This window comes from Pyxicephalus adspersus, chromosome 3 (assembly GCF_032062135.1).
Source record: "Pyxicephalus adspersus chromosome 3, UCB_Pads_2.0, whole genome shotgun sequence".
Taxonomy (NCBI): domain Eukaryota; kingdom Metazoa; phylum Chordata; class Amphibia; order Anura; family Pyxicephalidae; genus Pyxicephalus; species Pyxicephalus adspersus.
In genome coordinates this window covers 127,492,414-127,508,216 of record NC_092860.1, presented here as the reverse complement: position 1 = coordinate 127,508,216, position 15,803 = coordinate 127,492,414, and the positions used below count along the sequence as shown (strand labels likewise).

The following is a 15,803-nucleotide window of genomic DNA, read 5'->3' as shown; positions in this document are numbered from 1 at the left end:
TTCTAAGTATGAAACCCAAGTGTACATAGTATAACCTTCTAATATAGAAACTGCTGGAGCAGAGAGGGGAGGGAATTAGAGCAAATGACTGTAGAGTACAATTTTGGAAGGAAAAAATTCATGAAGAGCAGAACAGGCAAAAGAAAGTTGCTTAAAGATAAACTTTTTTTCAGTATCTACGACTCATTCATTTTATATCTAAGTTCATTCTTCTTGGTATCACGGTACAAAGATCACTGCACTCTTCCCTTTAACTTTGGATATATTTATATAATCATGTTGTCAATCTCCGCTGGACTAATGAACCCTGGAATTATGATGGTTTTATGATTTCACTATTCAAATTACTTTGGGTGGGAAAGCCCAGGTCTGTGGATTTCATACTTCTGAACGAACGAACTGTTTTCACTTTTCTCTGGACCATAAATCTGTTTCGTCCTTTTGGAATTTTACCAGCCACTGCCCTTCCTGTTTTGAAGGATCTGGATATTTCAGTAGGTATTAAAAGTAAAAGCTCATTATGGTGCAAAGTGCTTAAAGCATTGCCAAAGGTTCCATGCATTCAAAAGTTTTTTTTTTTTTTTTTTTTAGTAACTCTGGAATCCTTCTGTGTTGGTTTTTTCTTGTTCCAATTAATCAGGTCTGGTTGTTAACCCAGCTATTGTGTATTTTTTTTTTTTGTTAGATAAATAAAACAGTAACAATGTAAATTGACAATTTGGAGTACAGGTGATTTAAAATAAACTCCTGTGGCTATTATCTTCATCATACCTCAGTAAAGGGAGGGTGTTATTGAAGGCCTGTGAATCAGGTTGCTTAGGAAGTGCTTTCAAATTTTATGCCCAATTAAGATTCCTAACTTTAAGGAAATGAGAAATATGAGTCTTGTAACTTGGGGATTCCGAGAGTTGGCTCCTGATTAGGTGTGGCTCTGATCGTATGGGTTCATAACTTTATCCCAATCTTGTCACCGTCATTATGATAGGCATTTTTGTATGTAAATTATAACCTTTCCAGGGCTTCCTGAGCACTTTCAGCAATGGCTTTGTTTTCATGTATAGAAAAGAGACAAACTAACAAAATAAAAAGTAACCAGTTGAAGATCTGGCTGTGTTAAAGTTTTTTTTAACTTTTGTCAGTCACTTGCTGGACAGCTTTGAATGCATAAAAATATATAAACAATTGTGAACTAAAAGGAATACATGTATATAAAATTACAATTACATGTACTATGACACCATTATTATAATACAATACTTTTGTTCTCTGTATGCGGCATTTTGCTGTTTACTGGATCAGGGAATTTAGGTTCATAGATCCCGTGACTGTAACTGTAGTAGTTCAGTCAATACCATGTATTGGGTATCACTAGCAGAGGCCTGTGCAGTATGTGGGTCGGGACCTTAAATCGGATCTTACCATGTTAATGTACATGAAGTGCTCCTGCAAAACACAAGTTATAACCCAACACAATGTATGCAATGTATTCTATTCTACTTGTCCTCTCTTGGGTTTTTTCCTTTAATTTGCTGCCATCCTGTGGACCATTGATAGAATTGCATAATTCAAACACATTATAGAATTGAATAGCAAATTAGAATGAATGAATTTGTTATTAGCACTATTCTTTTCAGTTATGCATCTGTTACTATTCTCTCCAATTGTTGTGCCTGAAGACAAGTAATGATTGATCTAACTAAATGAAATGAGACCCTCGTTCTATCTTAACATAGAACCGCTTAGAAGTTAGTGGTTTTTTATACTGCTCTTACTTTGCTGTGTTTATGAATAGATGGCTTTTTATAAGTATTAGGATAATATCACACTGCCATTTTATAGCGGTTTTGTAGCTCAGTCGCTCAGTGACTGTCGTGGGTGTTCTTGTGACAAGAATCCCTATTTAATGTACAGCGCTGCGTAATATGTTGGCGCTATATAAATCCTGTTTAATAATAATAATAATAATAATAATAATAACCCAACACAATGTATGCAATGTATTCTATTCTACTTGTCCTCTCCTGGTTTCTTCCTTTAATTTGCTGCCATCCTGTGGACCATTGATAAAATTGCATAATTCAAACACATTTTAGAATTGAATAGCAAATTAGAATGAATGAATTTATTAGCACTATTCTTTTCAGTTATGCATCTGTTATTATTCTCTCCAATTGTTGTGCCTGAAGACAAGTAATGATTGATCTAACTAAATGAAATGAGACCCTCGTTCTATCTTAACATAGAACCGCTCAGCAGTTAGTGGTTTTTTATACTGCTCTTACTTTGCTGTGTTTATGAATAGATGACTTTTTATAAGTATTAGGATAATATCACACTGCCATTTTATAGCGGTTTTGTAGCTCAGTCGCTCAGTGACTGTCGTGGGTGTTCTTGTGACAAGGTTATTATTACTATTATTATTAATAAACAGGATTTATATAGCGCCAACATATTATGTAGCGCTGTACATTAAACTGGGGTTGCAAATGACAGACAGTGACACAGGAGGAGGAGAGGTCCTTTAAGTAAGGTATAAGATTGATAACTTTATGCCTTCTTGTTATCATTGATCTTTTTATAAAAGCCTGAAAAAATATTTTATGTTTACTAGAAAATCCTGGATTTTATGTGACCCTAAATTGAGTTGGATACATCTGGTATCGTTCTGTTTGACTTTCTTTTGTCTGATTTAGTGACTACTGTTCTGAAAATGATTTACCAGAAGCTGTATATATTAATATTCTGATCATTCAATTGCTGATATATAGCCTGCATTCTAATTATAGAAATCAGATTTGCATGCCAGCCTCTGTACAAAACTGAGGCTTGGAATGTTTCGGGCAGTGTAGCTTTCTGGCTTCTGTTCCCTTGAGTCATGCCAAAACTAAAATAAAAATGAGAGAAAATTCTTAGGTTTTTCTGCATAATGAATTTCATTTCCTAAGCGAGTCAATAATTTGGAATTCTGTTCTCGGAATGGGAATTTTATTAAAGGTTTTAAAATAATCTTAATCCTGTTTTTGCATTTTAACCTGTCATTTAATGTATTTTACTTTAATCTATAGGGTAGTAGGAATAGAAGTCAGCAGGACAGCTCCAGAAGTATGGAATATGAAAGCTCCCTATGCACACCTCTGGAATACAGCAGTAAGGTAAATCTTGAGTTTGAATAAATACTTCCTTCAACTAAGTTCTGCTTGTCTCTTAGATGGCCATATAATTCAGGTGGGTTAAAGTTAATTGAGTGAAATCTTTTAAAACTGCGTGAGTTAGACCAATAGGCCTGATTTATTAAAGTCTCTAAAGACTGGAGAAGGATACACTTTATTCGCTGTAAAGCTGGTGATCCAGTAAACTTGGAATAGATTTCTTAAGTTGTTATATAAATTGCAAATTTTTTCAATCCTGGACCAGATCCATTCCAGGTTTGCTCAATCACCTAGCTTGATAGAAAATTATTCTCCCTTGCCTTGGAGAGCTTTGATAAATCAGGCACAATGTGTTTGACCAATTTGACGTGTTGCATTCTTGCCGTATTTTGTGAACTCCCCAGTTTCCATACAGTCAAAGCAGTCCATTAAACCGGGACAACTAGAACTTTACTGGTGGCAATGGTGGTGGTAGTGTGTTTAAGAGTGGGGGTTGGATGGCTATTTTAAAGTGAACGCACCATAAACCTGGGCAAATCGTACCAGTTATTATAGGAAAAATGGAGATGGGTAAATCTGCATGTTTTTTCATCAGTAGATCCATATCTAGCTTTGGCCATAAGAAAACCTTGGCACTTACTCTAAAATTCTCCTTACCCATGCCTTTCATTGAAACTTTTTTAAAATAATGATCTTAGTGGGGACATGGAAAAACTCAACTTTTTCTATCCTTCTTATTATTAATACCTGGAATGTTGTATTGCAATAAAAATTCATGTTCTCTTATCATTTTATGGTTTTCTGTCTTTTCTCTATAAGGGGAATTTGGATAGTATTGTTAGATGGCTTAGAACTGCTGTCAGGGTTTTGTGGTTTCCAAAAATGTTGAGGTTTCCGTTAGTACCTGTGTCGAATAAAGTTGTCTCAATGGAGAAACACCACTACAAGCACCAATAAAATCCTGACTGTAGAGTTGGAAAGGGTTAGATCATCAAGCTGTAGATTAATATTTTTTTTTTGTTATTGTCACATGGGTTAAATTTCAAATCTGCTTCTCCATCTCTGTAACCTTTTTCTCATTTATTCCCTAAAGTGTTTCCTTAGAGTTGCTCCTCTTCTCTTCTCTTCTCAATTTTTTAAAGAATGGATGGCATGTTTATTTTGCAAATGAGATGTCTTTGGTGTCATTCTGTGTTCTTTTAGTCTATAGCTGGCAGAGCCCTCAAACTCCTCAAATGTTTATTGCATTCAGCGCTGATTCTCTTCTAAATTTCAGGAACCTTCTTTGTGTGATGTAGAGGCAGCGTTCTCTCTGGAAACGCCTCTAAAGACTCACGGTTCCATGGGTGACCTACCGAAGGGAGCAGAGAGCTCCCCCTCCGAGCATCCTGGAGAATTATCTCATCAAGGATTCAGACGCAGAGCTAACACGTTGAGCCACTTTCCTGTCACAGCTCAGGATTTTCCAGAGCCTGTGCAGAAAACCCCATCTGTTCCACAGAGGAAGCTCATGCGACATCACTCAGTGAGCACGGAGACTCCGCATAAAAGGAAGTGAGTACTCTCCTTATTGTGTTATTAGGGGCAATGTTGTATCATTGTTGAGGAATGCAAAAAAAATAAAACGCATCTTGCCAACTGAACAGAGCGCTAAGCTGTCTTGCATTGTGAAACAATTATTTCTCCCATGAAATACCATAGCAAAATCCTTGCTTATCTCTCCTTAAATCCTCTAAAAGATGCATTGATCTGGTAAAGTCACACAGATGGCCAGGGTTTTAAGTAAGACAAATACAATTTTTTAAAGGTTACGTTGTTATTTTAAAGTTTTCACATTCACTAGAAAAAACTAATCAGTGCTTTATATTTTCTTTTGATTTTTATTATTCCTTGAACAAACCAGATAATTGTAATGCTTTCAGTGATTTGGCCCAATTCCCAGGTGCTGTATCAAAGGAACATTTAAAACCTTTGCAAAAGCTGCCACTATTAAGATTTAATGATTACCCTGGTTTCACAATAATTTTTATAGATAAAATGATTACCAAGTGTTTCACTGTATCTTTTGATGTGCATACAAGCACAAGGCAATCACCTGGATTTCAGTTTACTGTAGTCAGTAAAGAGAATTTTCTAGATCTTCAGGGGTTTTAAGCAGAATTTAATATCTTTACACTACTTGTTCTCAAGGAAATCTTCTAGTCTATGACCTGCTTTACCTAAAGTGAAAATCGGGAAGTAATTTAATTTCTTGTACTTTCTGATGTGATAGAAGTGAAAGCACATACTCAATTGTCTGTACTGATTAAATTGCAACTTTTTAATATTGTGAACACTTTATTTTATGTTGTCTGTGACTTTTTTTCTCTTTAAGGTTTAATAAATCTTCCCGTGTCTTGATGTCTAAAAATGCAAAGTTTACTGTAATAAATGTGTCATTTAGCAGTAGGCATAATGGGCATGTTACCAAAAGGCTTCAGACTAGCTTTATCATGAGCTGTAAATACGAAATGTTCCCTGTGTCTTGTGTGTCATCTTGTTCTACAAGGAGTTAGTGGGTGTAAAAAAACAGATTTGATGGTTAAAGCCTGATAATACAAGTGTATAGCTGCCTACACATATTACATTCAGTTTATAATGAAGCTTGTGCAGGTGTAAAACCTTTAAGCTGAATTTTTCAACAGGGATGTACAAAAGAGCCAGCTGAAATTGTAGCTTGCCTACCTTCCCTCAGGTATCCTTATTTTAAAAATCCTAGTAACCCCCAACCAACTACTTATAATACCTCAGCATACCTCCTGCACTTTGTTTTCACCCTGCAAAAAAGAAACTTGCTGGGACTGTGCAGTGAGCCCCTATTGATTTGAATAGCATATTATTCTGAAACTAGAGACACGGATTGTGGCCACTGCTAAAGATGACTGTCTATCCGAAGACATCCGTTTTAAACCCAGAATTTTTTTTAAAGCTGGGTGGGAAGAAATGTAAAGGGCAGGTGGAGACCCCTGTATTGTTACTCAACACTTATACCTAAAAACAGCCGGGTGGTAATTGAAAAGTGCCAGGTGGTGCGCCAAGCTAAAAGCGTCTGGGGAGAATCCTGGACATAATTCTGTATAAAGATGAAGTGTGGTGGGCTAGGTCACTTACTGATGTAGGAATGTCAAAACTACCTTGGCATTCTCTAGAACACTGAAAGTGTAAATTTAAGTGTAATTACAGAAAACTTGAATGATACATTTTCCTGACAACTATTGGAACCCCTAATGAATATCAAGTAATCTGTGTTACAATATCAAAAACCACAAGACTGAAGGAAAATACTAATATTTTCCTTGATTACAGTAAGTTGCTGGGCGTCTTAGGCTACTTTCACACATCAGATCATTCTCGTCTGATAATCGCCACAGGGCTAGTATTGGATGAGAATGTGACGTGTGTACAGCGCTCGTCTTATGTCATTCAAGGATCTGTCCTGGCGTATCCACAAACGACGAACGATCGTAATACAAGTGTAGGGGAGAGAGGGCAGCCGGGTGTTGTTCCGTCGTTCTCCATAGAGCAGAACGGTGTTGTATGTTCAGCACTTGTTCAGTCTTTTGTCATTGGAAATGATCATGAAAGCTCCTTTCCAATAACAATTATTGAACGTGATTATGATCAAAATAATGTTTTGGCTATGCCATATTTTGTTTTGCAGCAAACTGCTAGCGTTAATTTGTGTTCTTGGTATTCAGTTGTCTTGCTTATACTCTTATGCTGGTTGTCACAGCTCAGTCACTACAACTAATACAATTTCCTTAGCATGGCACGTTTATATATTTAAACTGTATTAGTCTATAGTCAGGTCATATTTCTCTTTTGTCTCAGTTTTGTGGGCATTGTAAGCTTTCTGAGAGTTTCATACTGTCATTTTTTCTTTTGCCCGTGTAGCAGATGCATAGCATTCCCATATAACTTGCAGTTTGCTGCATTGTCTGCCATCCCGAGCGCTTTTCACTTATCTTGTTGCATTCTTCCTTGTGTTCTATACTTTCATAATCTAGCGGAAGAAGGGGGATAAACATCTAAAGCAGGGAATCCTTTTTGTGTAAAGGAACTTCTATGGGGGCAATGAACTTTGTTACATAGTACAGTTTATCACTACTATATACTTTGGATACATATACATCCACTTTTCTGACAGCTTTTTTATTATGCAGCACAGAAAGTCACAGAACAATATTGACGTTCACTGTGTACATTGGACACGTCAGGTTTGGTTTCCGAGAGAATACACAGTGCAACGTAGAGATATTTATTTAAAATCATTTGAACATGTGGCTATGGTAGAAGGTTTTTATTATATGTAGGCATGAAACCATCTGAAATTACTGTAATTGGTTTTCTTATGCTTGTTGTTGTTTATAGGTGGTGGAAGTTGCGTGTGTGTGCAGATTGTTCATTTTGCCATTGACCCTAAAAGGTCTCCGGCTTACCAGATGTATGCAAAGCAAACATGCCACATACACGGCATTTGCAGCCAAATGGATGTGAGAACATACAGATTAAAGCCTTCGTATTAACAGTATATTTGGTCTAGTTATAATATAGCCAGGTTGTGTGCTCAGGATTATTGTATTATATCATTAAAAGTGCAGCATTGTACTTTTTTATCCATTCACATATTGCAAAAAAAAAATAAAAAAATTCAACAAACTAGATTGCGGAAGCCAGAGTACACAGTGTAGACCCACTTATACATGGTAGAAAATAAGAGATCTCTGTGTAGGTGTCGTCTCTGGTTGGAATTGAACCCAAGATGTGGGAACGAATTGGAAACATTTCTTTGCTGGCAATATTGTGTGATGTGGTTCCTATGCAGTTGATGCCTTTGTAAGAACCCTGGGGTACTCTGTAGGTTTGGTAATTGTTTGAATTTTTTAGTGCTAGACCAGGTGGTAGCTCTCGGCATGTCTGGTTTTTAACCCCTAAGGATAGATCTAGGCCTTTTATTTTTTTTATAATTTTTATTTAAAACCTTTTAAACTTCTGTTTTACTGAAGTGGCAAACCTCACATTACTTACTTTACTTGGTTACCCCATCATTATGACATTGAAGGTACAGAGGAAGACGTGTACAAAAATAAGAAGGAAAATAGTTAAAACACTAACATGCAATATGAAGCAAGAAAACATATAAATAATTAGTTTTTGTTAGGTATTTTCCTGCAACTCTCAAGACAGGATGAATACATATCATATACTTAACCTGGGTTGTAATGGATAGTGCCCTATTATTATTATTACATGATATTAATATAACGCCATCCTATTACGCAGCGCTGTACAAAGTCCATAGTCATGTCACTAGCTGTCCCTCAAAGAAGCTCATTACCACAGTCTAAGGTCAAATTTGGGTGGTAGCCAATTAACTGCATGTTTTTGGAATATGGGAGGAAACCGGAGTACCCAGAGGAAACCCACGCAAACTCCTTGCAGAAAATGTTGTGGCCAAGATTCTAACCTGGGACCTAGCGCTGCAAGCTCTGAGCACTTACCTCTGAGCCACTGTGCACCACCCAGCACTTTTCAGTAACCCCTCAGCTGTTTTTGGGTGGTTACTTAAAAGTTGGGTCACAATACAGGGGCCGCCACCCGCCTACAGCTTCCTCCCACCCAGCTCGGAAGAATACTGTAATATCCCTAACTTTGTGTATGTATGCAGGCCTTTATAGGATATTGTTGGTGTTCTCCCTTCCAGTAATCAAATACTTGACATTCCCTACACTTGACAGGTGAGGGTTACGTAGTTTGGTGCCTCAAAGCACTACAATTATAGTATTTGTAAATTGCTGTATAATATGTTGGTGTTATGTAAAGTCATAGCCATATCTCTGACATTTTCATAAGTCATTAACACTGTATAGAACCAATTTTGAGGGGAAGCCAGTTAACTGCATGTTTTTGGGATGTGGTAGGAAGCCAGAGGAAGCAGACAAACACGGGGAAAACATACTAACTACATACAGATAGGAAAATGTGCACACTGAGGTCTGCTTGAACCCAAGCCTGCTATCATGTACTACTTGCAATTCAAGCCTAGCTCCTTCTAATATTACTCGTTGGCTATGATATTAGGTGAAAGTAGAATAAAATGGTGCAAAAGGAGCACTCAGCTTTCTCTTACCTGCTGTAAACGGTACCATGTAAATAACACTGTATTCTGATGTCTGTAAAGTTTATTATTTACTTGGCTGGGAAAGAAAAGTCTATTTCTGGAGAGTTTGTGTGATTGTTGGAAGATAAAGTCCATGCAAACAAATCAGTCTTCTTTTTGAAGATTTCCATCTGTTCACCTGCGATGTAATTCCTACCTCTGCTGAAATGTGTCTTCTCACCCCTCCCCTTGCTTGTTGGCTGGAATGTTGGTGTCTAGTTCCAGCACAGACCCGAATGTGCCTGAGAGCAGCACAGCACAGTATGAGCAAGCTGCTGCCCCTTCTCCTCCCGTCTCCACATCCTCGTCCCCTCTAATTCTCAGGAAGTTAAAGCACGGCTCAGGTGGAGAGTCCTGGGCAGCGGGCACACATAAGAGGTGAGCAGAGATCTGTGTTCATCAGGTTTGTCCTGCATGTAACTACTAGGCTGCCGTGCATCAAGTCATTCCATCTTTGCTTCTCTGCATGTATGCTTGGTTTGTACAGGTATTTGAGGTGTATTAAAAGATCACACAGTTGAAACAAATTGCTTGTGGTATGTAAAGCTTGGGATTACTTTTAAGTTGTATAAAGCTTTAGGAAACCCTAGAAAATGATGCATGGAAATGTGGTTTGGGTTGCTCTCCTGGTTTTTGGTATGTTAATGACCTGTCGTTAACTTGGGACTGTTAGCTATATTACTAACAGTAGCACATCTGGAGGTCGATCTTTGCACCTTTATCTGTTGGGAGTAAAGGTTTAGGCAAACAAAATGTTTCAAAATTAGGAATATTTTTTCCTTTGTTTAATGAAATCATTTTGAAACAAGTGATGTGTTTTTGACTAAAAAATGTTTTTGTGGTTTTTGTTCCTAATATAATTATTGTCATGTTGCTGAAAATTAAGTCTGAGATCCTCCTAAAACTATTGGTGAGAAAGGATGACACTGGAAGACTGTACTTGCTTTCTTAATTTTTAAATACCTTTTATTACCTATACCAAATAACAAGCAATTTAGACACTTGTTACTGTAAGAGAATCACTTAAAGTTCATTGTCCTGGGTTCACATTGACTCAGATATTAAAGCGGTCCTGTTTTAGAAATAGGACGTAGTATACAGGGAACCCCACCCAAGATAAGAGATCAATGTGAAGACTTGTATCTATATGTCTCATAATGGAGCTGCGGGTGAATAGGATTATACAGTTAGTTATATCAGATCCTTTTTTTTTCATTGCTTTTTCTTTTCACTTCTTCCTTTTGCTTGCTCTATGCTTACAGCCTTTTCTACCGTTCTTCCTCTCTACGCAAGAAACTTCACTCTTCCTCCTCTGTGCCAAATTTCCTAAAGTTTCTGGCTCCTGTAGCAGAAAATAGCACCTCTGACTCTGACAAAGAACGGTAGGTCTCTGCACTATTTGTGACTGTATTATCCAGAAAAGATTCCTGAACTGCCTTGTCAGGAGGGGATTTTAAGTAAAACTGGAAATACCATTTGTTGGTGCCTCTGCATGGAAAGGTTGTAGAGGGTTGTGCTTCCCAAACAGGTCAAGATTAAGAATTAGCTGTTTTATGAACTTTAAATAAAAACCTGCTATGGCTACTATAACTCTTCTTTCTAAAATGCTAGTTGCCTGGATGTCTTGCAAAGTCTTTTGGCTTAAATACATTCCATTTCCACAATTCCATGTCACTGACATGGAACATGTATGATCATTTATCCTTTTATCAAACACAGACCTTTTCAGGACTTATGGGCTACTAGGAAATATCAATAGTCAAGTACAGGTTAAGGATACCAATGTAAGTTGAAATGGCTGAAAGTTTATTATTTACAAGGTAAAATATTACATTTACAGTTGTACAAAATACAGAAATTTAGTGTTCAACCCAGAATTTTTTTTGGCGGGTGGGAAGAAGCTGTAGGTGGGTGGCGGTCCCTGTAATGTGACTCAACTTTTCAGTAACCACACAATCGGCTAAAAGGGGCTGGGAGAACACTGAAATTGTTGCCCACAGTTCAACAACAAAACCTGAACAATTAGATGTATTTTCCACTACTAATTGTAACCTAGGACCTCATAAGTCACAAAACAGCTGTCAAAGAGTGTTCTATTGATTGAAATGCAATATATCAGTCTTATGAATGTGCAAGGATCTTTAAAAAATGTTCATTCAATGCATTTTGTGGGGGAAAAAAAAAACTTATGGTGATTACAATTTCCAAGCTGGTATTGTAAACACAAATAATATGTCACCATATAACACAAGTCAACAAAAAATAGTTTTGATAATCAGAAACCACAGCAAACTTTTCTAAATCAGTTTTTCGAGCAGATTTCAGATCTGTTTTTCCCTAACGGGTACAGTTCCTGAGTTGTGAGTACTATTAGTTAACATTGTACTTGCATGTATTTTGTACTAAAATGTAAGCACCATTGAAGTGAATGTTAATACATCTTCAGTGTAAAGTAAAATAAGGCACACTGTGGTATAGATCCACTGAACAGTGTCAGTCAGGTACCATTGTTTCTCCAGAATGCTTAGAGTATGATTTTCTTGTGTACTCTTTGTCTGGATTGTTGCTGTACAGCATCCAGCAGTAGTCCGCCATCATTCTTTCATTCCAGAAACCTTGGTAGTAGTGCTTCATTAACTGAATGTCCTGGTGAAAACATTCTCCTTGTTTAACACTCACTAAATCAAGATTTTCCTGGAAGAATTCTATATGTGAGTGCAAGAAAATAAAAGAATTTTTTTTGACATGCGACAACCCAGTTTCTGGTATGAATCAAGCAGATTCTGAACTCCTTCCTTGTATGCAGGAGACTTATGGTTGCCCAGGACATTTTCACACTTGAATGCATCTCAAGCTTCTAGCTCAGCTGCTGGGATTGTTTGAAAACATCATCTTGCACAACAGACTTGTTCTGTGGCCCTATAAATATCCCTTCCTTCATTTTTGCAGTGCTTATGTTTGGAAACTTCCCAACAAGGTACTAAAAACCCATGGAGTTTGATTTACTTATGACCTTTACAAGGTTCTTCATCAAGCCTAACTTCATATGGAGAGGTGGAAGAATAATTTTAAGCGGATCAACCAGAGGCAGAAACTTGGTACTTCTTGTTCCGGGCTTATAGGTATCACTTGGTAGCCAATCACGCTTGTCATAATGGTCTCCCGTATATCGGCTGTCCCACAAGCATAGGTAACAGCAATATTTTGTGAATCCTCCTTGCATTCCCTTCAGCAAGCCAATGACCTTTAGATCCACAGATGTTCCACTGTTGTGTTTTATACTGGATTGCTTCAAGTAGTAACTTCATGTTGTCATAGGACTCCTTTAGGTTAACGGAATGGGCAATCGGTAAACTTAGTTTGGAATTACCATTGTGCAGTAAGACTGCTTTCAAGCTTCTTTTTGAGGAATCAATGAAGATACACCATTCAGATGGAACATGTTCTTGTGACAAACTGGTAAAGAGTGCATTTATATCATGACAGTAGCACAGTGAGCCATCACTAGTAAAGAACGTTGTCAAGTTATGATTTCGTTTTCTGTAGTGAGTTACAGTTACACCCTCTGCAAGCAAGTGCTTCTGAGCCTTGAAGCAAGAAGTTCTGCTTTCTCTTTGGAGATATTTAGATCACAAACGGGATCATTCAGCTCTGCTTGTGTAAAGGTCTCTGGTTCTGAATCTTCATCGGCCAAGTGGTCAGGATCAGATAATTCGGGGTTGTAATTCGCTGCAACTGCAGCGCATTCCTCATCACCTTCCATAGAAGCAAGTCCATCATGTGGAGGTACCGAAATCATGATGGGGAACAGCCCTAATTGCAGAATCGAGGCTGGGATATTCAATTTTGTGCTTAGTTTTACCTGAGAATCCACTTTTGTTGGCGTGGCAAAAATAGCAAGTTGATCAGATTGTCTCGCGGTTCTCACCACACCATCAGGATTGTATATGGCATTGCTGCTTTACGCCGATTTACCCCAGTCACACAGTCCCTTGAAACAACTGGTACAGATGACATGTGGAGCCCAAGATTTATCCTGGTCACCAAGTAGACAGCCGAAATATATTTTGTATATCTTTTTATGTTCTGTGGTAATTTGTCGACGTTGTGCTTTTGTTGTGAATGACCCACACACATAAAAGAAACTGTCTGGATCATTAGGGCAATTTCTAGGCATGATGACAAATGAAATCAATCGCAGTGGATGCACTTAAAAAAAAGAAAACTGTCGTTAAATGTTGTTGTAAATGTGCTATTTGTAATGAATTTTACACAATAAATTATTAGCTGCATCACAAAAACTAGATGTGCTAGAGAAAAACACATATTTGAAATCGGCATCAAAAATACTACTAAGTCCACATAAAATATATCTGATGACATGATGACCTGTGTAATCAATGTAGATTTTTGAGTTTTCTAATCTGTTTGGGTTTTGGGTTGCTTACCCAGAAATTACAGATGCCAGCCAGAGTTAGCATAGTGGTGAGCCAACTTTATATGAAGGAGATTATCAGCTGTTATATTTCTCCCATTACAGTTAGGACTTAATAAATTGTATTAAAACTAATGTGTATAATGGTCAGCACAGCTTTACAGTAAATGCCTGTTCTATAGACTTGTTAGCTCAAGGTGCCATTATTACATCCAGACTACCAAATCTAAATCTTTGTTAACACATGTATATTTATCCTATACATAGGAAAGACTGTAGCAGCTCATTACAGTAGTAGATTGCAGAACTTACTACTTCTCTCTGGAATCTTACTAGAGAAAGAAGGTGGGTTTATTGGCCACCATGACTGGGATTTCACCTGCTGGTGGGAAGGGTGCACTTTTTTGAAGAAGGGGGTATGTCTTACCGTGTGACCCAGACTGAGAAAGGTTTTATCTGTGGCCATCAAAACAAACAAGGACTGGCATGGTCATACAGAACTTTATGGTGAACTTTGTTGTCCCCAATGACTGGGATGATATTTACTGATAAACAATAAAACTTTCCATCCTGTTTCTCATTTATATGATTTATAACCACTGCTGAAATGTCAGCTTTTAGCAGTTAATCCTGCTTCTGCTAATATAGCAGAATTTTTTTAAGTTTTTGGGTAATTGTGTGTGATCACATTGCATTGAGAGAGTGGTACCTGAGTACATAGGGTTCCTCCATTTTACCAGGAGAAAATATTAGTACAAACATTTTTATGTTCCTCCAAGTAATAAAATTACATTGTCCACATGCTAAGATTTTCTATTTTGTCTTTTAACAAATTAGTACATTAAGTAATGACTTCAAAACTGACAAATAAGTTGATTGTCGGTAACTGTACTTCCTGTAATTCTTATCAGACTATTGTTCCCGCTCTTACAGGTTCGATTAAAATTTAGGACAACCCAAAGTGCATTTTGTGCACTGACTTGAATAATGTGCTAATAAAGTTCATATTGCATTTTTAGTTTTTATTGAGCTTCCAATGTGTTGCCTTTTGACTTCTTTTTGTATTCTTCTTTTTTTAGAACTGATTTGATTCTTGAGAGGTGTAAATTAAACTTTTTTGCACAATCTAGCAATAGAAATAAAGTATCGGCTCTACAGCTGCTTGTATGAGTATGTGACTATTTATACTTTACTATTTTTGTTGTAGTGATTTTGACTGCACCTCCATCAGCAGTGACGTGGAAACTAGATCCCCAGTAAGAACACGCCGTCATTCTTGGAGGCAGCAGATTTTCTTACGTGTGGCTACACCTCAGAAGGGATGCGATTCTCCCAACAGATTTGATGGTAGGACATTTATCTTTATGTAACAACAAATGTTCAAGCGTAAAAATATTTCATTTCTGTGTACTGTAGGTGGTAATGCATGTAATGATAATATTTACTATATCTTTCCTAAAATGTACGGGCTACATCCACACATTAGACTTTTTTGTTGTTGGAAAGGACACAAGATTTTCCAACAACTAAAGACTGAAAGGTGCATTAACAAGTGCTGTATATACATGGGAGTGGGGAGAAAGAGCGAGCGACATCTGCTGCACTTTCTCCCCTTCATTTGCATTGCAGTCTTTCGCTGTCTGCCAGGACAGATTAATGAACCACAGATGAGCGCTGTACACACATCAGATTCTTGTCCAACGCTAGCCCTGAATCGATATTCAGACAAGAATCATCTGACGTGAGCACGTAGCCTTTGTTACCCACTTATACAATTAGGTTTGTGTATATAAGTTAATAAAAATGATAAACCATGCCAACAACGAAATTGGAACAAAAATACTCCAAAATGCATCAGTACTTGGTGTTCAGAATACAATGTTTTTTTATGATATTCAACATTTAAGGTGTAAATTGAACAAAAAAAAAAAAAACGAAACCCATCCAGAATTTGTTAAACTCTTTACTGATTCTGAAGTTAGTATGCATCAGACTGATTGATATATCAGTGTGTGTGTGT

At 37.3% G+C, this 15,803-nt stretch overlaps 1 protein-coding gene across 4 annotated transcripts in view; it reads left to right on the top strand.

Annotated features, from left to right (window-relative positions):
- Positions 1 to 3,024: 3,024 nt before the first annotated feature.
- Positions 3,025 to 15,803, top strand: part of LOC140327129 (TBC1 domain family member 1-like) — a gene marked incomplete at its 3' end in the record, with an annotated part of 46,769 nt that continues 33,990 nt past the window's right edge. Inside the window, 5 exon segments of one of the 4 annotated variants that reach the window (XM_072406336.1) lie at positions 3,025 to 3,152; positions 4,426 to 4,703; positions 9,568 to 9,726; positions 10,611 to 10,730; positions 14,991 to 15,130. In XM_072406336.1, coding sequence (XP_072262437.1) covers positions 3,105 to 3,152; positions 4,426 to 4,703; positions 9,568 to 9,726; positions 10,611 to 10,730; positions 14,991 to 15,130 — 745 coding nt within the window. In that variant the 5' untranslated portion in view covers positions 3,025 to 3,104. 4 annotated transcript variants of the gene reach the window in all.